Source organism: Rhea americana, unplaced genomic scaffold, assembly GCF_003343005.1.
Source record: "Rhea americana isolate MKP2758 unplaced genomic scaffold, rheAme1 scaffold_153, whole genome shotgun sequence".
NCBI lineage: Eukaryota > Metazoa > Chordata > Aves > Rheiformes > Rheidae > Rhea > Rhea americana.
Genome location: NW_028185628.1, coordinates 240,341 through 266,454, shown reverse-complemented (window position 1 = coordinate 266,454; position 26,114 = coordinate 240,341). Strand labels below are relative to the sequence as shown.

The following is a 26,114-nucleotide window of genomic DNA, read 5'->3' as shown; positions in this document are numbered from 1 at the left end:
CTAATTGTTAAAAAGAAGACAAAAATTGGAGTGGGGGGAGTGTTTCAATGAGTTAATCATGAGCTTTTTAAAAATAAAACCTTCAGCAGCTTTAGTTCAATTAGAACCATTCTTGCCATCCTGGGTATATGCAAAAGTTTAGACTGGGAGTTCTTAATAAACTTTTGTACCAACCATTCTTGTGTAGCTGAAATTAAAAATAATAGCAACCCACTTTTGYCTAAATGTAGCCATGCCCTTCTTTCTTCTTTTTCTTGTGAGAAAAAGAAACAAGATTTATTGCATAGCAAAATAAAATTGAATTATCATAGGTCTTACTAATTATGCCTCCTTCAAAAGAATATAGCCTATTGCACCCCATCTACAGTATAGAATAGTAAACTCTGGAATCAACAGAGTTTGCAGCAAGGAGGCAAGATGGGATATAGTTTGTTTACTTTTCATTAAAGGAATGGTGAAAAAGAAATTTATTTTTTGGCAAGTAGGAGAGTAAAAAAATTACATAGAAGTTGTCCTTAGGCAGAACAGAAATAAGTATTCTTGATGAAACCAGTTGGTTCATCTTTGCCTTGTACTTCCTCAGTTCTTKTTTCCATCAATGATATTAAAAATTTTGTGAAAAGTATTTCTATAGTACTTCAGCAGGAGTTCTTTTGTAAACTAAAGATACGCAAATATCTGCCTTCATCAAGTAGCTCTTTTAAAAAAAATTTTTTTATTTTACCTCAGTTGTAGAGCTCCAGAACAGTTTTCTTTAGTTTTCTTTCACAGGATTTTTAGCTTCTTCAAGATCAAGAATTTAATACTTTCTGTGTCTTCAGCAAGAGACCCATATCTTTGAATTTTCTGGGAATATTTTGATTAAAATTCAGCAGAAGAGGGATATTTTTTAATAAAGCTGTATCAGCTGTGTCAGATCTTAATAGGGATAATTTGGAAGGAAAAAATTCAATTATGAATCAATAGAGCGTTGTATTTCTGTATATGCAAACAACCTAAAATTACTTTAAGATGCTCCAGCTGCTCAATTCATATTAACTCAATCACAACTGAATGTCGGTACCAGATAACTGCTGTTGAGCTCAGCAGCAGAAGTACCCACTTAGCGTGCCTGAGGCTGTTAGCTGCAGTTTTGACTATTGAGGAAGATGAGTTCACTAGGTTTATTGCTTAGGGTTATAGAGGTTTAATATCCAGTTACCTATCTTAAMTCTTTCACTTTAACATCTACAACAGTAGGAAAGCCTTGTGCTCCTCTGCAAATAGTGTCAATTCCTTCTTGCATTCCAGGGCTGTAGATTTGCCTCTTGCATTTTTGCAGAAGTTGTACTTTTTGACTTGTTCCAGTCTATCTGCCAGATCTTCCAGTTTCTCTTGCACAAAGCCCAGTGTGTGGTTTTTGTTGTTGCTGGAAGTTTAGTCTTCTCAGACACATGATAAACTTATTCACGTAAGAGAGGGACGGGGAATTCCTTTGATTTCATTATTCCTTTTTCTTTTTTTTTTTTTTTTTAGTGGTTCTATATTGCAGAAAAGGTAAAGAAACGAGATCTACTGCTGAACCTGGAGAGAAGCTCAATTTTTAATACTTTTCCTACATACCCTACTCTTTCACTTCCGTTTTTCTCTGCTCTGCTGGTTACCACTGCTGTTGGGTGATATCCTGAATATGTTGTTGTATGTAATGAGATACAAAAGATCTTTGTGGAGGGAAAACAAGGAAATTTTCTCTTTGTCATTGAATTAAGCATGGGGAAGTGCTTATGTTTTTGGCATCACCTCAGCAGCTGTAAATTGTACGGGTATGATGTTAATTTTGTACTCTTTCACAGTAGATCTGTCATATAGAAAAAAGGTTTGGAGAAGTATGTTAAAATAAGTAAGCTTAATGAAAACAAGAACCATTTAGAACACAAGGTCTTTAAAATTCTGAAATTGATTTTTAATACATTGTTTTTAATTCCTATTTTTGCTGTTGATAGAATCTTTTCAGCTTCTGTCCTGATCCCCAGTATATAGGACTCTTTTCTAGCTTTTTTCCTTGGATAAAGACTAACACATATCCATCCAGATTCTTTCATGCATGTGAGAGCTGCACGCAGAGTCCAAATAGATGTAAAATATGTGTTTGAAAGCATTTCTGTTAGTGTAGAACCTGAACTGGTTTTTAGATATATTTTCCAACATTAGGACACATACCTTTCTTATGTGCTGATGAGAATTTTGATTCAGCAGACTAATGCTAATGCTAAGCAAGAGTAAAGAATCATATATGTAGGAAGAGGAGGTTGTGTGTCCACTGCAAACTGCAGTTCTTGATGAGACGGCATTTTAGATACTGCATGTAGTTTCACATCCAGGATGTTGGTTAGAAAAATGAAAAATATGGAAAATAACTGAAATAAATACAGTAAAAAATAGAAGTTAAGAACTTTGTTTTTGTATAATATTCATACAACAGGCACAAAAGGAATGTTACTGCAGCTGGTTGTACCGTGTGGTACYAGTATAAACAAAAGAAGGAAATTACTCATAGTATCTGAAGACTCTAGGCAGGAAGAAGCTTAAAACGAGAAAAAAAGTTCAGGACACGCAACTAGAAGATGTTTTTAATTCTAAGAATAAATATATAATGAAAATATTGGGAAAGTGTGAAGTGTTTTTACTGCCTGATTATCAAGGTTTGCTACTTGTTTTCTAGAATTTACATAGCTGCTTCTTTGCCATTAAATATGTTCACATTTTTGTTCCTTGTTCTGTATCAACTTTTTATCCTACCTTACTTGGTATTTTGGAAATATGCATCAGATCAAAGCAAGTGAATATTCCTTTATTGCTAACTTAGAGAGATTTAGAACTTAATCTTAAGTTTTCAAACAAATTTTGTACCATGTGCTAATTAAAAAGCTGTGTGAAACTGCAGGTAGCAAAGGAGGGAGGGAATAGTGCTTAAATAGCTCTCAGCATAGATAGAAATGAAAATCTAGTATAGGAATTGTTTTTCTTGAGGCAGAATGAAGTATCCAAGATGTTAGGAGAGAATGCTGATAGCTGCATCAGCTCTTTGCTTCATTTRTTTATTCTTCCTCCTGCTTTAAAACTTCATAGATCTTTAATGGATTCGTTGAAGGAAGGAATCAGCATCTTTTTTCAGAACAGACATGCTTTTCAAAGTAGTCAAACTGTTCACTGGAAAATAGTACCCAACATACCCAGAACTCAAGAGATTCAAGATGCAACTGCTTTAGCACGTGTACACATACATATGTCGATATTGTGTGAAAGCAGCTATCCTCAGATTTGGCACATGTAAAAGAAGTGAATGGCCAGAATATCATTTAAATAAGTGGCAAAGATATAATAGAAATCAAAAATCCTTTTCCTGTATTTCAATGGCTTGATGTTTCTTTCAGTGATAAGTTGGGAACTACAACAGTCAGGGTAATAAATGCACCTTTTGGAGGTTTTTGTCAGGCAGTGACAAATGATTGCTAACTATTACATGCTTTACTACAATATAAGTGTTGTAAATATCACACATACCATCTACCTGAATCAAATCCAAAAGGACAGATGCAAGTCTCTGTCGTATGTACAAAATGTATGGGCAAAACTGATCAGTATGATCCATATATTCTTGTGCTTGTGAAACTCATGCGGGTGTGCACTGTTACAGTAATGGCTGAGGACCGTGTTTTTCCCTTCCAGATATCCTTGTGGGTACAGCACTTACTATCCCAGCAAAGGTCTACAAGAACTTACCTTTTGGCTAAACCTGTTAATGAGAGAAAGGGGTAATGTCTTTTTCCATGTACTTCTTGACAAATATTGTGGGAGAGATCTTTGTGAGGAATGGAGAAATCCACTTGGTGCATCTTTAGAAGGCAGGAATACTTGGTCAAAAATGGTACATGCTAGAGTTGATGACAATTAGATTATCTGGTACCTTTTCTACCTTTCTTCTGAAAAACAGTAATACAAATTCTAATAGATAATACTCAGAAATGAATTATGTGAGCAAACAGGATGCTCAGTGTCTCTAATGAGGAAGTCATTTAGTTTTGGAAGTAGTATTGATATCTCGGGTAAGTTTACTGGTAGTACTGCTTATTATCTTCGAGTCAAAGAAATCTTTTGACTGCATCTCTGGTAATTCTGTGGTCAATTCCATTGCTCTAAGCAGGGCTAGCTTCAAAGTTTGATCAGGCTGATCAATAAAAATTATGCAAACTGCTTTGTAGCAGGAAYATTTTAACCATGGGTGGCTGCTGCAGAGGTCTGTCTTCATAGACTGGTGGTAGAGCTTTCTGGTACCACAGATAAAATTCGCTACAGTGAGGTATAAGAAAACTGATTGTTAGATGGGGTGTTGATAGGCTCACATGGCTGCCAAGCAAACTTAAGGGAGAAAATGTGCTAGTTTCGAACTTTTGTAAGGCTCAGATGTAACAGTTCACTGATGTTTTGTTAAATACAATAACAAAACTGATGACAGCTTTGTAAGTAGCACTACAAATCTTATGCAAGTGTTCCCCACCTATCCTTCAGGAAGTTCGCGACTGTAAGACTTGTAATTGGAATAAGACATAGACTCAAAGAAGAAAGATAGAGTTACTTGCTGCATAGCAGCCACGGTTCTTTCAAGTGCTACTTTCTGTATGGATTCTACAACGTACTCAGAATCGTCTGATACTTGAGTTTTGAGTGTGTGTTGCCTTCCAGCAGCCACTTTCTTAAGAAACGTAATGTGATGTACTTGGGAAAGTATTAAAAGCCAGCATATATACCCCTGCTCAACTCAGTTGTGTTCAGCAACAAATGCTCATTAGGCGTGCGTGTGCTTTCAGGTTAGTTTCTAATGGACAAGAAGAGAAACAGATTATATGACAACATGAGGTTGGGCCCATAGTTGCCAGCCAGGAGTAAAGCTTTAGCCTGTCTTGCATTTCAATCTACTGCTCAGTTCACTGTGTCACAGCTCTTCTCACTTCACTGTTTTGGGAATACTGGAGAACACTGGAAGCTGGTTTGCTAGGGACTAAGTAAGGATTAATCACGTTGTGAGAACTCTAGTCAGTACTTCTGATGTCAGTGTTATTCAGTGTTCTCTGTCACACTAATACCTAACAAGCAAACATATTTCCAAATGTATATAGTTCTAGGTTGATAAAAAATTTGAGAACAGGTGCATTGAAATCAGCTTGTGGAAATGATCAAGGTACATGTTGAGTTGCAAATACATGGCTTCATGGKTTCGATCGGTTCTACATCAATAAGCTAAAGCTCCAAAGTAATAAAGTATGTCATAAATATTTTTCTTTATACAAATACAGTATCTTTGTAAGAATTCCACAGTAAATCTGTAAGGTGATATTTGTTGATCTTCACATAAGAAAATTCTGTTTCCAGTTCCAAGACTATCCAGGAATTTAAAAATATCTATTCTTCCACTGTCTTTTACAAAGATAGGATCCTTGGTGAGTTACTCACTATGATCTTCTTGTGTTTATGAGTTTCTTACCTTTCCACCTCTACAGGAAACCAATTGAGGGTATAGATTAGAAAGCAGAATTTGCTTGGTTGCAATGCAATATTTAATAACATTATTTTTTTTTGACATAAAAGTAACCGATAACCTCAGAGATAATATGGGTAATGTGAACAGAAGTGAAATAGATTATAAGGTGAGTGCAAGTTGGAAGTGAAGGTTGATGCATGTTTTTAATACTTTTTTTTTAAGATTTTTTTTTTTGACAGATCATATTCAGTAATGGAATAGATCCTAACCCATACTGTGGTAATGTAATTTTGGGCTGATGTCCCACATTGAGGAACGTGTGCATTCTTGATTCTTCACTACAATCCATAATTTTAGGAATACTGTGTTGGGAAAAGAGCAGGAATAGCAGGACAAACCACTATATTTGTTTCCCCTCAACCTAGCCAAAACTGGAGTATTTGGCTGACTMTCAGAAGGAGCAGCAGTAATTTTTTCCGGCATCAGCGGAGGCATTTTACTGTTTAAAAAACAAAGCTTCTGTTTCATTAGCCCAAGAAAAGGCTTGGCCTCTGCCATCATTTTGGGGATTAAAAATGAGGTTCTCATTACAAACTAAGTTGTTGTCTGCCTGTGCCTGCTGTTGCTCATGAATTGCTACTGGTTCTGTCAGCAGCTCGCGGTGCCTCTGGGGCAGCTGCGTGCCCTCGGCTGGCTCCGTGTCCTGAGCGCAGGAGCACTCTGCAAGAGCAGCTTCCCAAGCTTGTGTCATGCACAGCTCAAGTACAGCAGGACCGGCTGCTGTTTATATTACGTTATTGTCTCAGAGCTCAACTAGATTAGGGTCACCACATGAACATTGGCAAAAAGATAGTCCCAGCCTAACAAGCTTGTAGAAGAGACAGGTGGGAAAGGAAAAGTGTGGAGAACAAGATTTTAGGAAAAGTGTAGATGATAATACAACGACTTGTCACCTTGCTTCCTGCCAAACTCTGTAGTGATTTGTTGAGCTCCTCACAAGCCGTGTGCCAGTGAGTTCCTCCTGCCTCCCCTGTCTGCAGTAGGGCTTGAACCAGAGCGAAGCAGGAGTGCCCTTCAGCCTGTGCACCTCCATTTGTTTCTGAGACTAGAAGGATGGTGGTTGCCTACATTATTGACTGGCAATAGCGGTGGTGATGATGATGATGATCACAGTCTGTATGTGACCACAGRACCGTATGTCATATACAGTAATGAAAATGTTTTTGTGTTTTATAGATATAGGGTAGCTCATCCTGGATGCAAGTTCTCTGCTCAGTTGTCACGGCATAGAGATCTCATACCAAATCCTTTTGTCAYAAAACAAGTTGCTTCTAGGCAGAGAATCCTTCTGCTTTCTAAGCTTCCTTCCCTCTCGCTTTTTTATTTTATCCTCTTCACTATTTTTTGTGATCACTTTATTTTAGATGGCATCTGTTGAATTTAAAATGGCTTTCCTGTATCTTTCTATCTTTTTACTCAACATAAGCAAGTCTGCACGGAAYTCTCCAAGCAAGCAACTGTGGTATGAGTAAAATAAATTACACACAAGCATGTTTCTCACTGCTCCTGATGTCTGTTATCTTTATCTATATGATTAAAATTGCCCATTTAATACTTTTATGAAATACTATACAAAAAAAATTCAAAAGCTGGAGGTTAGGAAGAACTTCCCAATCAGACAGGGTTATTACATCTTTGTTTAGAAGGAATTGTCATTACTTCCTTATCTTTGTTACATTCCAAACAATAAATAGTTATCAGTTAGGGGATATGAATTAGCTGGACATGCTCAGTATTGAGTAGTTGTAATGAAAAATTGACCTAAGAGCATGCTAAACACAGCACCTCATTTTACAAGAACWTTTTTCCTCTGACAATATTTGTATTCAGTAGAAGATCAAACACAATATTTGACGTTTATATAAAACAAGAAATTGTCATGGTTGTTCTTAATTGRTGTCGTGTTATACTAAAAGCTCATGATACACTTTTTTGTGTAATAGGACTTTCTCTTGCTGATTGTACTCAGAACCATATATTTCTTGCTCRAAGTATAAGTAAAATTCATTAAAACAGTGAATCATTTATAGGGTACAGAGCTCTATTATCAACTATTGTTTTCCTTTTGTCCTGATACTTTTGCGCAAATAGCTTAATGGGAAGTACTATACTGATAAGTTGTCTTTTGGAGTCTTAATAATTAATGTAGCAAATGTTAGTAGGTGTGCATGCAGCATGATTTGACTATACAAGTTYCTTAGTCGTGATTCCTTAGGAAGAAAGGATACTATATGCTTCTTGGACACCATCAACATAAATATTCATGATTAACTAACAGTATTCTTAAATACACCCATTTTAAAATGAATTACTATGGGCTATTAAGTTTATTTTATAAACCTTCTTAACCAATGATATTTCTTCTTTGTAGCTTGTTTAAAAACAAAGCAGGAAAAGCACTCGAATCGGTGTTTCCAAATTTGATTTAATGAAAATGTTTTGAATGGTAACTTATTTCATTGTTAAGTTTCAGGTATTCTCTATGAGAGTAAAATGAAAGAATTTTGTAGCACTCTTCCTTACCTCTTKATTGAAAGTTCTGCTGTTTGCAGTACCTAGAGTTTTTGTAGTTTGCTCTCCCTTTGAGTTTGCCTGCCAGCAGAACCTAAGGATATGTTTAGACAGGCTCAATCATGCTGTACAGAAAAATGAAACCTTTTCTTGAGAAACAATGAGAAAAAAAAGTGTAGAAAAAGGTTCATCAGTGTCCAAGGTGTTTTCTCAACCTTCAGCCTGATATCCCCAGAAGAGACAGTGCCCTCAGGGCAGGTTTTTCTTTTCTTAAGGGAAAGTTTTGTTCAGAGTGCTAGGTATCATAACCATAGACTAGAAAGCAGAAAGAAAGTTAGCCCACTCTCTTAGAAGCTAACTGCTGGCTTTTGTTAGTTACTTACAGCCAGTGAGAGTCCCAGGTATCCTCCTTAACTTCGTGATGAATTAATGACCCCTTTGCACTCTGGTTGGTAATTACTCCACCTAGTAAAAAGAGTTGTAAGTTTAATAGGAAAAATATAAGAGTTTGCTATTTGTGTTTTCTGGGTATCAACTATTACTTGTACCAAGAAAAGAAAAAACAGAACTGCTTCTTGCAGCCAGTGCCATGTCCTTTTTCATTCAGATTATGTAAATCCAGTTTGTCTTGACCCACAGCTGTTCTGGAGTAAGATGGCAGAACAGTTAAGACATCTTGCTGTGGAAAGAAGGTGTTAATTTGAGTTCTGCTCTGGATTTACATAAAATTAAACCTTYAGTCCATTTGTGAATATTTATCTGGTCATTTCTGCTGAGGAATCAAAGGTGGTAAAATGAGATGCTTGACACATCACTGCCTTTTTGTGTGTGACTACAAAAGCTGGTAGGCTTTAACTGGTATGTCATTTGGGTTTGGGATAGATTTTTAGCCTTTCAAAACCGCATAGTACTATACTCAAACTACAAATTTTTCATTAATGGTTGGAATCAAACCTGCTATTGTTCTGTCTTCCAGATCCCTTGTCGTAAGTCATCTCTAATGTGAAATTTCAGATAGTAATCTAAAGTTTAAGTTCTTGAATTGAAATTTTAAAACATGCTTACGAGCCTTATTTATATTTGTTCCCCTGTTAAGCTTTTGGGAGGATTTAGTGTATTTGTTTTGCAACCTTCTCATCCTTTTGTTCCTTAGCTTAGCTTGGGGATAGAGGTCATGTTTTCTACTGATGTTGGATTGCTTCTAGCACAAGGTGCCTGACTGAAGCCTCTGCTTAGTACTGATACATATACATGTATATATTTTAAAAGAATTGAGAATTTCAGTAAGATTTGCTACATAATTAAGCAGTTTCTGAAGCCACRTACTTGTCAAGCTGTTTATAAAATAAGACATGCTTTTTTTGGAAAGAAAAAAAAACAAAAACAAACAAAAAACCCCCCCAAATTAAACCAACAGGTGTCAGCAAAGACCACGTTAACAAAACATTTGATCAAATCACATTAACAGTATGTACTGCATTTGTGACAATTCCGTGTTGTTTTTCATTTAATTCTCTCAAAAGATCTTGAGATCCTATTTATGATCAGTCAACTCAGAATCCAGAATATCACACTGATGTGTTAGGATTGAATTGAATTGCTTTCAAAAGAAAAAGCAAGAAATCCCTTAGAGGTAGTGTCAATTCCATCTTAATGAATTGTTCTCCCACACTATAATCCAAGTGAGGTCTTTGTGGATTTTTAAAATGCCATTGATTTTTTTTTTCTTGCAGTGAACAGAGCCTTTACAAAGTCCATTCAGCTTTTAGGATTTTTTTTTGTTCTGGTGGGGTGATGGTAGGGTTTTTTTTTTTGTTTGTTTGTCCCAGTTCTTAGGTAAGTCTGTGTCCAAGAGCAGTATGTCAAAAGGTTCCTTTGCCTCTCTCATAGTTACTTATTGGCAGGTTTGTCACTTAAGGGTCAAAATAAAGCTCATTCGACTAAGGCTATGGCAGCCACAGTAGCAAGCCTCGGGTCAGTCCCACCTCTTGAGATTTGCCGCAGGGCAGTCGGTTGGAATTCATTTTGCATTTTTTCGCTAGGCATTATTGCCCTAACACTGCAAAGAGGAAAAACCTTGTGGGTATATTATAAAGGTAGCTTCCTTTTCATGCTTACTTTCTCTTTTTGCCCTTATAGTGATTATTATCAGTGAGGAGATAAAGCTTATAAAACAAAAAAATCCRTTACTCATGATAATATTTCTACTAGTGGTTTAAAATTGCTCTTTTTTAGATCTAGTGATAAAACACCTGACCTGAGTACACTGCCTTGAARTCCCTAGAATATTGCTAGTAGTGCTGAAGGGCCTAATCTCTTAGGGTGAATTAAAATTATTTGAAAATAGCRTTCTTTCTAGACCCATGAATGGTCCGTTTTTGAGGAAGTTAGATTCTAAAAGATTCTTATGTCAGGGCTGAATTGATAGCTGGAAACATTTGCGAGGGTTGAGAAAGCTGACAATGATTCTCTTGCTGTACTGTGCAGAGTCAGGTAGGAGAATGCACTACTTTGGGAAAAAAAGAACACACAGGCAAATGACATTGATTTCRTTATATAAGTAGAATTGTCAGACAAACTGGTAATGTCAAGCAGTTACACCTTCTAAATGTAATGCACTCACAGGAATTGACAAGAGACTAATCCTAGAAGTTGAATTAGCTCCATGCATTCTCTAAAGAAAAAAAAATACTTGCAGTTTTCTTCAACTCAAAGCATAGTAAATGATATCCAAATGAGTTGTTATAGTAGTAGAGATGGTGAGACTTCAGTATTTTGAGCAAATCTTTGTCAACAGTATTTACAGTAGAGTTTTATTTCCTCTCTCTCTCTCTCTCTTTCTCTCTCCTTTTTTAAAAAAAGATTTGTGCCTGTACTATAAGTTTATATAAGAGATTAAATTTAGGTTAAAGTATGTTTAAGATTGATAGAGGAATGACAACTGCAGGAGGAACATGCTTAGCCTTGCTTATGATATGACTTATGAGTAAATAGAAGGTCAAGCAAGAGGGGAAAGTGTCACAGCATATATGTTCAGTCTTGATTTTAGATTTAATACCTATCTGAGTCTAAAAAATCTGGCTACTGACAAAAAATTACAGATAAAATTATGGCCATTATATTCGCTTATTCTCTGTGCATATAGGCACTTTGAGAACTTTCTTAAAAAAAACAATGAAAACAGCAATATGATAAGGAATGTTGTTTCATGGATTGACATCTTTGGAGGCAGAAGCCTCCTATCCACTGAATAAGTGTATCATTGCCAATATAGCTCATCGCTGATGTAACGTAGCCTCTGTTAATTTTGAGCGRGTAGTTCAGTCTCCTTTCTTACTTAGCCCTTGGAGTAGCAAAAAGTAGAACAACAGTGGTAATTGTGGTGATAGGGCTCTGCTTGCAATTCGAATAGCTGTGAATGGAGAACATGACAAAGATGGATTAGTTTATCTTTGAGTCCCCTGTGTGGAAAATCTCAGATGCACCTGAGTCTGGCCCACAAGAAAAATTTATTTAACGAATAGTTTGCTCTGTGTTTCCTTCCTCCTTCCCCCAGAAGTCTTTCAGAATTGCATAGGAACAGGCAGTGGTGTGAACAACTTGTTTTGACAGCTGGCTCTCTGATGCCCTCTTTCCAATGGTCTTGTAATCTGTCCTCTTCACGTGACTGGTTTTAATGTCGGATAGTCACATGTGCTTTATTCTTTCTCATGTGTTAACCATACACTAGCCATATGACAAGGTTGTTGGCATTTTGGTCATGAGAGATGTACACACTGGAGAAGAGCAGGACATGTGGCATTTGATTATCTTCAAAGGGTCTTTGTGGTTTGCCAAAGGGTTCCTCGCATCTGCCATGAATTCATGAACAGTTGCTGAGTGGCAGTGATTTCCAGTGACTGATAGGTGCTGGTTTAGAAGGAAAAGGTCTCAAACCTCACAGGCTCTTACCTTTTCTTTAATATATTTTTAGCAGGAGATTAACTTGGAAAACATTTTGCAAGTCTGGGAAAGTAGTTTATCTGTTTCTTTTCTTCTCTGCAAGGGGTTTGCTGCCCCATTCTTCTRCTTAGTGTAGTGATGGTAGAGTTAGCCATGGTTCGTTTTGAAAGTGGGAATACTCGCAAGGGAAAAGAGAATTCTGAGAACTTGGGTTGTAAAGCACAGCAGGGAAGAGCTCAACTAGCAAGGCTCAGTGCACTTCATTGCATCCCAGCATGGGTTTTGATGTTGTATATACTGAAACAGCTCCCCTGGATTAGAATGTAGGTGCTATAAAACAAGGCATTAYGTTGTGATCTATTATCTGTATACCTGGCTATCTGTGTTATGGAGAAGTTCAGCAGTGGGTCAGCTACAGTTCTGTTTTTCCTCATTTGTGTAAATCAGATTCTTGAAATTTTTTGTATGTGTTAAACCATTTCATTTCTTAGAAACTTAAAATTTGGTGTTTCTTATTTTAAAATGAGTTATTTTGAAATTGTCTTCTTGCTTTGTAAGCATGCTTTTGTTGCTGTTTTTCAGACTATTTAAAGCCCTCTGACACTTACTGTATCTATCTCTGCAGTGCAGAGTCTTGTTGTATTTGTCTCCACTTATAATCACACTTAGACTTCGGTATTTCAGGACCTTTGTAACTTTAAACGTATGAGTAGAAAGTTTCTCCGATCTTGCACTTTGAATACTAACTTTTAGGGAACTGAGAGTGTTGGACTAATCACTTTTTCGTGACTGGAAAGGAATTTCTCCATTGCTACAAGAAAAAGTGATGAAAGGTGTGATTTCCACCCCCCTTTCCCCCCTAGTTCTCACAGCAGGCATAAGAATATCTTGAAAGTGGTTAGTTCACATACTTGGTTCACTGTTTCAGTTCTATTTTCCTGATAGACTGCACTTGGAAGTGAATGAAGAGAAGGTGTGTCATTAGAATCRGGTTGGAGTTCCCAGTGACTTATTCAGGAGGTAGAGAATKGTCTCTTTTCCTTCCTTCATCAGTCCATTTATTTCACGTGTTTTTGGTAGACCTTTACTTTTTCATTTACTTTCCCTTCTCAGACATGTGTGCTGCCTGCTCACAAGCAGCCTTATTTATTGCCTTGAATTACTTCAGCACACTGCGTACAATGTTGGCACACCTCACTAGTTGAAATCACCTTAGAAAATGCAAGAATATCACAGGTTAATATAAACAGGCAAGTATAGGGCTGCCTTCTAGTGGGTGTCACAGCTTGCCATGAAAATGACCCATACTGGACAAATCATTGCTAGGTATTTCCAGATGAGTTAGTAACATTGGGCTGGAATGAACTGCCTGAGTCACTGAGTATCTGCAGTCAAAAGCAACCATATGACAGATGTTTACTCCAGAAGAGTTCATAGAGTGTAACCTCATATGCTTTCTCATTCAAGAAGTCACAAGGCACTTACAGCAATTTTCAGATCTTAAGGATTAAGCACTAGAATTTGCAAGCTAATAATGTTACCTAAAGAAGTGGCTATTTAAATTACATTCCTTATGTCTGGGACATAGGCTTCTGATGGARAGTCTAATTATCACTGTATAAATAACATACTATACTTTTCCTCTCTTTTGAATACCTATAGAAAAGAAAGTTTTGCATTTTTTTTGCACTTTCAAATTTTTATAAATTTCATATCATGCACAAATATCTAAGAAGATCCCCAAAGTGATGTTAGATTTGCAGCATTTTCAGTACTCGCAGCCATGTTCCTTGGTAGGATAGATTTATATTAGATTTTTTCAGACACATGCTATGACAAATGCAGTTAACCTGGCCTTATTTTCAAATACRGGGAATATAAGATATCCCTGAACTTGCTGATCTCCTATTGCAAAAAAAAACCCACGGGAATCTTACATAAACAGCGGCAGTTTACAGTGGTTTTTGTTCTTCTCTGTCTCAGCCTTGGAGACCATCCTAGTGCTGAGCTGCCTGAGAGTCATCACCCTTTCCCCTTTGCATCAGGGAATCCTACCTATTTTATTTTTCTTCCTGTTTTCTCTTATTAAAAGCATTCATTAGGTTAAGTCTTTGCTATACTATAGAGTGCTCTGATTTAACAATCTCAGTTTTAAAGGCTGATATCATAAGTGCATAAAGACCTAGTTAGAATCAGAGCCCYATTGATCCAGGCTCTGGAAAAAAATGAGTAAAGATTTACTTCTGCTTGAAGTGGTCACAATCTAAATAGATAAGAGAGATTAGAAGTAGATGCAAACACATAGGAATAAAAGGTAATTTTTTTGCAAGTAGTCTGATAGGTACATATGTATATATTCTTTATAGCCATTTTTTTTCTCTTCCAAGTGTTGTTTTAATATTTTTGGAGGTTGGTACTTGCTGGCATTTAAAGTGAAAAATCAGATCTCTGTGTTTGAGGCCATATTATCATTATACTCGTTTCAATGTCTGTACAACATCAGCATCTGAGACTGCAGGAACTTAACTGCTTTACTTGTTGGCATTATACTGAAGTTGATTTCGGTGAACCATAAAAACTTTGGCCCTGAAGGTAAAATTACACTGTATGCATGTTCCTAACATACTGCTTTGGGGATAAACATGTCTTAAATCAACTGATCGCTTACAGCTAAATTCCCTCTCCAAATGCAGTTTCCCTGTAGATACTAATGTTCAGTAAGACTGATTTTTTTTTTTTTTCTTAAACCATAAAGTTTTTTGACCATGATTCTATCAAYAAACATATTTGAGCTGGGTAGCAAAAAATTCACATATTTCTATAATGATTTTTGTCTTTTGTGAAATGTGTGTGTGTGGGGGGGCTTTTTTAATTAGCTTTCATCAGTACTTTTAATTTGTTCAGATATGTTCCAAATGCTTGCATATTGTGTTTGCGCACATGTACATAATGAAAACTTTTGGACTTCATTGAAACTTTATTTGGTAATTGTGCATTTAGAAAATTAAAATTGAAGTTTATGGTACCCTGGTTTCTACTTGCTGGGTTCATAGTGTGCTGTTAAGATGCCACCACTTGAGAGCTTTGTTACAGCAACGTTTCTGTTGTGGCTTAATATGCTGCAGGTTCAGCTGGCTGTAATTGTGGCCTCGAGGAGCTGGAGTAAAGAACACCAGCTGGGTTGTACCCAGATATTCTTAGATTAATATTTCGGGACTTATATCTTGTCCTGTCTGGAATTCAAGAGTGCTTCCCCAAGCTTTAAAGGGAAGGCAATCACTGTTTGAGCCTCTTAATGAGCCACTTTTTTTCCTTTTCAATTTGCCTTTTTTTTTTTCCTTATTTCAGTGAAGCCACTGTAATCTAGGCAGTTACTTCTGAACCATTTTTACAACCCCATATGGACAAAGCACTTTAGTTTGTTTTACAACTTAATTCCCAAATTAATAATAGTTAGAAAGTTCTTCTGTTTGCATCTCCAATTTCTTAGACTATATAAAGGTTAAAAAAAAATTTCCCTAGATATTAAGCAGGCTTTTAAAGTGTGAACAACTTTGTGTTATGTCTGAGACAGCAACTACTTGGTTGTGACTAGGTTGATAGGTTGGCGGGGTTTTTTTTTTTTTTTTGGGGGGGGGGGGGGAAGTTACTCTTTGAAAAAATCCCTAAAATTTCAATTTTATTTCTACATAGAGATGAGATTTAAACTCCCCTGTCCTGGGGGAGGCAGGCAGGGATTTTTTTTTTTCTGTTTAGAACACTTTTGGCGCAGCCCTCCCCTGATCAGTGAGAAGCGGCAAGGCAGCCTGTGCTTAGGGTGGCTAAAGATCTGCTCGCCGCGTAGCTCGTGAAGCGAACCTGCAGGGGAGAGGGTTTCAGGAGTCCTGCTTCTGGAAAAAAGTGCTTTCAAAACATTCCTTTGCAAAAAAAAGAGCCTTTCTTGTTCCCCTGAGGATATATTAATTGGTTATAATCCGTAGTTTTGAGGCACATGATTATTCACCCAGCAGCAGGTGATGGATTCACAGGTGCAGTTCCTGTTTCTTTGTAGTGGCAAGCAGCCTTTACTGAGGGACATTGCGGACCCTTCTGTATGAAGCTCTAAGTTCTATAATTAGTTGTATAGTGAAGAGTTAGATATATAGCAAAACATACACAAGTTTAGCCACTTGCCTGTAAGTCTTCTGACTAGATATGCCATTACTGTAAGCAGTCTAATTTCTGTTTGCTTTTCTGTTTTAACCCTTTTTTTTTTTCTTCCAGATCATTACTAAATATGTTTATGGACTGCTGGAAAAGGAATGCCACTTGAAAAAAGTAACTCTCCCAGTAAGTGTTTTTTTTTTTTTTTTTTTTCCTAGTTGTTCTTCTGTCAACTCTGTAAAATGCTGGGGAAACTGCAGTCCAGTATTCAGATAAAGACAAGCTGTGCTCAGGCTCCGTGAAAGGTGGTGTTGCAGAGCACTGAATTCGCATGTAGCTTGTGCATGCATTTGTGGGAATGGTTCTGCCTGACTTCTAATGTCTCTGTTTTCTCCAACTGAGCATTCCTGGCTTGCCAGATGTCAGAATTTCCAAAATGTGGTATTTTTGGTAGAGWAACCGTAATCTTTTCAAGAAGTATTTCTGAATGTTCCGAGGCCTTTACGGCTGGATTTAGAGAACTAAAGACAGGTGTCTTTACAAGAAGAGGAATAACCTCAAAATAGTCGGAGTAAATTACCTCAAATCTTTTTAATGCACACTCGCAGAGTAGCTTTTTCAGTAACTGGTTAACATGTGTATGTGTGTGTATGTGTGTGTATATACATATATATATATATAGAAAGATATATATGTATATACATGTACACACGTGTGTGTGATAAAGTGCTGGTGTCAATTAGTGGAAATGCTTGATCAATCTTTAGAAGTGATGTAGCACTCTGAAATATGTGAAATATTTCTGTCTATCCATATATGCGATATCATGTATTGATACCATGTATGATCATGTATTTTTATAGTCTGTGGGGAGACGGTAGTGGCCTCTCTGTGTGGGTATAAAGGCTATAAAGGACTCTTGTGATCTTTGAGAAGCTTTCCTGCAGCCATTGCTCTCAGCAAGCCCTTGATATTCAATAGAGGAAAATCCGTTTGGGCTAAGCTTTAACAATTCTGTAAAGTTTTAAAATTCCCATTTCGAATTGCTAACTGTTGCTGTTTGGGGCATGTTTTGATAACTTGCCCAAACTACTGCATGTTTTCTGGCCAGGCCTTACCACTGYCATGTCACCAGGGCAGAAGCGGCTGTGCTGGGAACTCCAAGGAGCTGCCCGGGGAGAGCAGCAGCTGCCCTTGGCATTTGCAGTCCTCTAAAGGATTGTGTTGCACGTTTGCCCCTGGGAGACGGAGAAGTGGATCGCACTTGTGATGACACTCTGCGTGATGCAACGTGTGATGCCRTCTCTGTAGCTTCTTTGCAAAGATTTTCTTTCTGAGGGGAGTTTTAGTCCAAAGAGTGCTTCTATGTCCCAGAAAGATAATATGTTTAAGGAAAAAAATATGCTCATCTCTCCTGGTCTGTGAAACCAGGAAGCTGTCATTTGTAAACTTCTGAGTGCCCGAATTTTGAGGCTATAGAACTTTCTTTGAATGTCCTTTTTAACAAAATATGCATGTACATAATGCAGTGTTAAGGCTAAGTTACTAACTTCACAAAAAATGAAGATATGAACAAAATCAGAATAAGTATTACCATATTTCCATCGCCTTTCTTGCACTCTTGGGGACTCTTATCCTTGGCTCTGAGATTTGGATGTCTGGGTTGAGAGAAGAATGGCCTACCCTGTCTAGCAACTGCTGTTGCACTACATTTACTTTATTTTCTATTGTGGTGAGTGACATAATAGTCGTTATTACAGAATGGTGTTCATACCTTATACCAAATTGTCCAYACTGCTCACAATTAAACTGTTGCATATACTTTGAGTATTTGCTCCAAAATGCAATTAAATTATGACATTTTGCAGAGTATGGAGGTAATGTATCTGGGAATAGCTTAACTATACTACTGACAAACTTCATCAGTACAATACAAGTAAATATTGTATTTATGGAGAGGTCTACAAAAAATGAGATAAATGTAAAAGAGTAGGTAGAAGTCGAAAAATGAAAGCTATATAAAGACCATCTTTAAAGCACTACTTAAGATAGATTTGCAAGTAATAGCACAAAAAACCCCCAATTGATTTAAACTAGTTAAGGAGGCTAATATGAGCAGTAAGATAGCTTTTAGCAAGAGTAAATCCAGTGCAAGCAAGGGCAAAAGAAAAGAGTTTGAACTCTAGCAARTTGGATATAAACAAAGATTACCCAAAACTGAATTTGAGGAGCAAGTTGTTGCAGTTGTGAAGCCTAATAATGAACTGGAGAGTTTAATAAGGCTGATGGATGATCAAGTGCAAAAGGAATGCTCAGAGGAAAAAAAGTCAAATAAGAAAAATTAAAGTTATTTCCAATATTTTTTGTTCCAGAGGCTTTCATGCTGTTCTTATTTATTTTCTTTTTAATGGGATATAATTCTGAGGAACTATCTCAAATTGACATGTGAGTAGAGGGAATCTTGAAACAAATTGATGTGATGTGCAGTAGTCAGTTGTCAGTTTCCAGGATGAGATGTTTTTTAATCCAAGGATTCTGAAAAGCCAAATATTAAACTGCAGAGCAGCCAGCTGTGACATAACTTACTGCTTAAATCAGCATTTTTACATCAGAGAAATAGAAAAGGAGTAAATGCAATAATAGACTTTGAAGAGGCTCTAGGAGTGTTTCACAGAACTCAGGTTATTAGGAAGTGTGACCTCTGTACTAAGCAAATTAGTAAAAACAATGATAAAATACTGAGTTAGTAAAGGTAAAAGTATATACTGAGGTAAATTCAATACAGTTTTTTATGTTTTATTTTAAAAAGAGGTCTATATTAAAGGAGTTGGAGATCATGTGAAGACGAAAGATTTTGCCAATAATGGAGTACCTAGGTTTCCAACATCTGTCAACAAGCTTACTAAATTCTTTTATAAAAATAAACTGTCATGGGGTAAGAGGTAGGAGTCTTCTTATGAACTAAGAATTGGTTGAAAGAAAAAAGAGGTGTTTGTATTTTATAGCTGAAAGAAGTTGTTACTAGTGCAGCGTTATTAAGGTTTGCACTGACATACTTGTTCATAAAGGGGAAAAGGGGATCGRTAGAAGGTAACAGTCTACTGATTCTTCTAAAATTGTTTAGAGTACTTAAATCTTAAGCTGATTGTGATGARTTTTGGAATTATTTCATGATGCTGAATGATTAGATGATAAAACGATATATGAGATGCAACTTTGATAAATGTGAAATTATGGGGAAAATAACTTGCTGTTAATACAGTAATGGGCTCTAAAAGAGCTGTTTCTACTCAGGAAAGAGATTTTGGAGTGATTGTGAATAGCTTGTGAGAGAAGATCAGTTAGTGCTCAATGGCAGTCAAAAACCTCAAAGCAAGTAGGATGGTAGAAATTATTAAGCGTTGAGAACAAAACAGAAAAACATCGCCATTCTACTCATTGTGTAGGCCCCTATCTTGAACGCTGTGTGGAGTCTGGACGTCATATCAAAAAGGATATGAAGAATTTGAAAAAAAACAGAGGAGGGTTGCAAGAATGATTACAGGCACAAAATGCTTTTCAGACAAAGATTAGACGGAGAGATTGTTCAGCTTGGAAAAGAGATGACTGGGGAAGGAATATGACATCTATAAAATCATGAAAGGTGTAGAGGAGATGAATAGGGAATAGTTATTCATTTTTTTCATAATATAGAAGCTAAGGGGCATCAAATTTAAATTATCAACCAGGGGATCTCTAGTGAGAGAAAGGAAGTACTTTTCTCAGGTATGACCCAATTATATTTTGGAACTCATTGCTTCAGAATACTATCAAGAAGAAAGGTACAAATGAATTCAAAAAAACCATTTGACAGAATTGAAGTGAGATAGGTCCATTGAACTATTATATATGCATATCTGGATATGAATTCTGGCTCCAGAAGCTCCAACATTGCTGGTTGCCAAAAACAGAGAGGAATCGCTCTGTATCCAGCCTGTTCTCATACCGTTCCCCTGAGCAATCTGCTGTTTGTCAGAAACAGGATCCTGGGACCTATAATATGACCAGTATGGCTATTCTTACGTATGCCTTTATATAAATGCATTAGAAAACAAAGAGGGAAACATTTTTTTCTGCACTTCATCACAGATGATCAGGAAGTTGATGTATTGGTCTTCCCTTTTCTATCAATTGGTTGTGAAGTTGATAGAGTGCATGACGATGCTTGAATACTGGAATTGTTTTGCAGGACTATTAAGGGATGGGGTTCCTGAGTGTTTTTTTTTTTTTTTTCCTCTTCCCCTCCAGCATGATCTTAGTAGTGTACTGAAATACTGTGCATCAGAGGTTTAAAATGACTGCATGGTAGATTCTCTCATCTTTCTTAATTTCTACCTCCTGTGCAAAAGTCCAACTCCACTGTCTATTTCAAGTTCTCAGGTGGAAGCTTCAGTTTTTACTACAAAAATCTATAAATTTATTTTCAGATATAAAACCAAAGAACTTCAGCTATAAGATCAGGAAAGTTTGCTCCATATTTTAGTATGTTAGCATCTATGACAATATAAATCCAAATCTTTTTTCCTACAAGGAAGCTTAGATGTGTATTGTGTTATCGTTAGCATAAAGTACTGCAGTTCTCTTGATGTTCAGGATCTACTAGTGGACTTGAAAATTTAAATGAAGAAACACATATTCAGGGAGAAACAGTCGATTTATTTTAAATTTCTCATTTAGTGCTCCACTGAAGGTTATGTTATTAATAAAAAGAAGACTGCAATTTCTTTTTACCTAGATGAAGCCTTTGTGTTTCTCTAATGGTATAATCAGTGATTGATCTTTGCTGTTCTTTAGCTGTTGAGGACAAATAAAAGATGCTTCTGAATTAAATGCATCTCTAACTAATTCTGGGAAAGCCTGAAATGGAAGTTTAAATAATTACTAAGACATGTTACTGACAATAGCACTAAAAAGTATTGTAGAATCTGCTAACTTTTCAGTGCTTTGCTCTTTCATTTCAATAGTTAAAACTTCATTCAGTAGTTCTCTTGATCTACTAGAAAGCCAAGAACTACTTTTCTTTGAGAAACAGTAGTTTCTTATCACTACTGCTTGTCCCTTTTAGCAATTTTGCAACTTAAGTCCAATCAATACCTGTTTTGTAAAAATTCCACCTGCTTTAGGTATGTTGAGTTAGCTGGAGTAATCACTAAATGTTAATTAGTTGTTTCCAGCATTGATCGGCAGCTTTCTTTTTTTTCTCTCCTTTTTTTTTTATTATTATTTTGAGTGAAAATTTGTAAATCAGAATATTCAATACTATGAAGACTGTAACATGAATGAGTTAGCAAGCTTTATGCAGAATCACATAACAGATCTTCTTATCTCTCCAGAAGCAAAGGAGCAGTTTTCTCTCTCCACAAGCTGCTCACAATTCTGATCTTTTTGAGTCTTTTCAATATCCCATTTATTTGCCATGCTCTTTCTTCCGATCACAGCAGTCACACTCGTTTCACCTGTTTGCAGTGTCCAGACTCATGATTTTTATTGTGTTTCTTTACTGGAATAAGAAAAAAAGTAGTTTTTATGTTCCCTTTAAAATCTTAAATTTCAGTCTTAACCTTTAAAACGTCCGATGTACAAAATAAGACTGCTAGAACCCAGACAATTTTCATGCATTTTGGGCTAGTAATAGCTAAGAACTGAAAGCTGTATCATAAAGTCCATGTGRTAGCATGAATATAAGATTAAGAAAAGGTTTCAAGTATACTTTAATGCTACCTTGTGTATTGATAACAACTATGCGAAGTACTAAGTAGTATGCTGTTGAAATATGATACAGACTCAAGTGAGAGCTCACAAACATCTGAGATAGAACTCTTATGGAAAAATTAATTCAGTGTTTGGAAACCTTATGTATTTTATAATGTCTGTAGAGCACATAACTCATCGGAGCATTGATCATAATTGTAGACATTCATAAAACTTATGATAAGTACATAGGAAAAATAAACCTGAGAAAAGGTTTATTAAGCATTGTATCTTCGGTAAATTATCACAGAATTTAGATTGATTTGACATTCCTTGCTACAAATTATTGGAAGACTGTTATCTCATATGAATAACAATGTTGAATCATATTGTTAATGTATCTAATTGAAGTTCAGCATTTTACTGAATATATTCAATTTGTATTTAAACAAAGGATCAGAGATAAGTGTTCATGAATAGGTCCAGAATGGAAAATTGTTAATAAATATAAATTATTTTATGTGATCTCAGTATGTCTAGCACTAAATGGTATTCTACATTGATATGTCAGTAAAGTGAGGTTGTGCACAAGAGTGACCTTTATGTGCATTCTTTAGTGAAAGCTTGATTTAATGAATTACTACTGTTTGAAGATAAATTGGCTTGAAGAAAAGTTTCCAGATGTAATTAAGTTGAGGAAGGGAATGAAGAGGGTGGGTTTTCTTGTTTTGTTTTTTAATCAACTTAGTAGATATTTTTAATTGTTTTAAATTAACATATTTTCAGAAGTGTGAACTAGTTATAATTTGTCTTCTAGTACATATGATTACTAAGTGCAAGTATTTCCTGTATTAAAATTTAGTTTTTAAAAATTAGTTTTTAAAATAGTAAAATATACAGCCAAATTATGTATTTATCTGAAAAATGAATTTGCAGTGTTTCTTCTCAATTGTAGCACTGTAGGTATTGTTTATTTGCAAAACTGAATTAATCTTACCATCTTCACGATTTAATCTATCTGCCACTGTAAGTTTTAAGGTAATCARTACAGCTACTTCAGAAGTGGCAGCACGATCTGACTGTACCCCCAGTGCCGTAGCTGTTGTGGTCTTTTCAGCAGAGTGTATTTTTTACGGTGTGTGGTAGGGAGTGAGAGCTGAGGCACGTGAGATGCCGTTTTGGAGTAGGGAATAAGGTCTTCAGTTCTGTGGCAGATGTTGAACACAGATATGATCAACAAGCATTATTCCAATTAGGAATTCTCTTTGTTCAAATAGCATTATTGACTCCATTTAAAAAAAGACGTGAGACTTGGTTCCATTTAAAAAGTCTGAAGGCTGAACCATTTGCCTACTCTGTTCTTTTCTTTTTCATTTTATTCAAACGAAAGAAAAGAAAAAAAAAAGGCTAGATAGGCTTTTTTTCCATGCCTTTGCAACGTTTAGACCAGAATAGTTTGGGTTTTTTGCCTTGAGCCAAGTTTGCTAAACCAAGTATAGACCTTAAAACAAAACAAAACTGTTTATTATTACTGTTTATTCTGTAGAATAAGAATAAAATTTAGAAGTAGATTATGACTTGCTGCATATCAAAGCTGCTTGTTGATCTCTTCCTAAATCAAAACAGCAAAGCATTGACCCTGGTGCAGAACTCTTAGTGGAGCCATTATTTAGTCCAAAATTGCATTTTCCATATTTTAGGCCTATCCTATTAAATTTATAATGGACAGATTTACAGTACTGGTTCATTTGTAGCTTATTGGGTATTTATGTTGAGGTGGCTGAGATGGAACTTTTTTTCATGTTATGAGACCTCTCTGTTGTTGCTTTAGGCATATGGTGGTGAGAAAATTACTTTTTTTTTCCACGACTTTTCCTTTATGGATTTTCTTTTTGCCAATAAAATCATGTAAACAACTGAAGTTTTAAAGCTTTATCGTACTTTTTACCACTTCTGTTTGATGTAGTAAAGTTAAATCTCCTTTGGATAACTATTCTAAACTCTGGTATATTTTTATGTTTCAAAGTTGCATTGTGCAGATACTAGCTTCTGCTTTACTTTTATTTAGCACTAGRCATACATTATATAATGTACATACAAATACTTGTTAACTAGTAAAAGTTCTGGTATCAATTCTGATGGCTAATTTTGTAACTACGGGTGTTCTTCTTTTAAAAGTGTTTATTGATGCATAAAAATGTGTGTTGGTTATAATTGCAGGTAGATGCGGCTGAGAGTGAACCAAAGAGTTTTATCTTTATGAGTGAGGATGCATTAACAAATACAGACAAACTGTTGGTCCTAATTCATGGTAGCGGTGTTGTCAGAGCAGGTCAGTGGGCTAGAAGACTTATCATTAATGAGGATCTGGATAGTGGCACGCAGATACCATATATAAAGAGAGCTACTGAGGTAAGTGAAAACGTGTGTGTGTGTCTGTGTGTATGTGAAGAGCTGTACATCTGTGATGTTTTAATTTGTTAATCAGTGTTAAGTGTTTTTCTGTATGTTCGTTTTTCTTCGGGAGGGAATGCTGCTTTTTTTCTTCTTCTCCGCCCTCTCCTTGAACTTTTTTCAGCTAGAAATAAGTTCATCTATTGCAGTAAAAAAAAAAAAAAATCCTAGTTGTATGTCATATTGTTTTGGCGGCACTGCCATGTAGTTTAATATGGCAGCTAACGTGACAAGAGCCCTTAACGGGAGATGAGACACAATAGAAGGCACTACAGAAATTTGTTATGATTTGAAGTGTTTTATTTTACATTTCATTAGATTTGTATGTATTCTCACTCAATGTCTGTTGTAATCTCATGATAACATGAGCTTTCATGATAACAGCAGGCTTTCTTATTAGGCTTGTACTGAATTTGTTAGAAGCTCAGGCTTTTTCAGTTTTGCACTGAATAATGATTCATCCTGATTCACCTATCAATACTTGACAGTAGAAAACATTTAAGTTTAATGGACACTATCTTTTTATATTTACATCTCTGTCATGTTTTGCTGTAATGTGTAATAACATGCGAGAGACAATGCACAATTTGTGTAATATTTTTAACATCATAATTTTGTAAGTATGATTCATCTCTTTCATCCTGTTACCTAAATGAAACCATCTGTAGCAAACATTTGAAAACCCTATTTAAGATTCACTATTTCTGCTGGTATATTCACCAAGTTAAGCTAATGCTTTAATATAAATAGCGGTTTTGTCACTGACAGTTATATATGGTTTTCTAAAAAAAGCTGAATTTTTTTACAGTAGCCTTTAAAGTGCTTGATACAGAAAATGGTTATCTTCAAACAGTTTCTTTTTTTCTTTATTTYCAATAAAGCAAAAAAGAAAACATATTAAAACTTTGGACCATTAWATTATTTTTGTTTTGTATCATTCACTAACAAAGTAGCAGGTTACAGTTTGTGTAAAAAAGAAATCTGGTCTTATGACAGTGATGCTTGTCTTCATTTAACACAGTTTTTGTACATTTTAAATCAAGACTCAGAGGTAGATCCAAAAATAATTCAGGGTTATGAAGTATAATATAAGTATATGGTAGGAGTAGTACATGAGATTAATTTCTATAGTGCAAGTTCCAAAATTCTTCCCAAGGAAGTTGAGGAGCTGTAGATACTTAAATTTTCATATCAAATAAATATATTTTCATGAAAAATAGGTAGTATKCAATTGTATTTGAGTAAATGTGTTGATACTTTTGATATCCTGTAATCGCTGTAGTGAGAATTGTATCATTGGAAAAGACAACGTTTTTTACAGAAGTCCAGCCCCACTGAAGACATTTGGATGCATTATGTTATAACTAAAAGAAATTAAAAAAAGAGATAGCTGTATGCTCGTATCATGTCTTCTTCATGTATGGATTACGTAAATTACTCAAGTACAGGAAATTATGGTAGAGTGAGAATAAGAACTTCAGATAAAAGCATATCCTTTTCTGGGTTTTATGGTGTTCAGTCTACTTGATTTATGCACTTCCATCTCTTACAGAATGAAAGTAACTAGCCTAGATAGCAAACAGCCYGAGTGAAAATTGTCATAACTTCTCATCCTATGTTGTCAGTTTGACTTAAGGAATTATTTTCCGTGATCTCCTACTGTTTCTTCTAAGTGGTCTCATCCTTGAATGAAATCAGAATACCTTATCAAAGTGCTGTTAACGGAAGAATATGGGTTCTTTTGGTTGGGTGGGTG

General features: G+C 35.8%; 1 protein-coding gene across 1 annotated transcript in view; it reads left to right on the top strand.

The window, feature by feature from the left end:
- ARB2A (ARB2 cotranscriptional regulator A) overlaps positions 1-26,114 on the top strand; it is a 266,638-nt gene that overhangs the window by 34,060 nt on the left and 206,464 nt on the right. The window contains exons 5-6 of the mRNA XM_085299729.1: positions 16,295-16,360; positions 24,125-24,316. Of these exons, the coding sequence (XP_085155855.1) occupies positions 16,295-16,360; positions 24,125-24,316 (258 nt within the window). The remainder of the gene's footprint in view (positions 1-16,294; positions 16,361-24,124; positions 24,317-26,114) is intronic.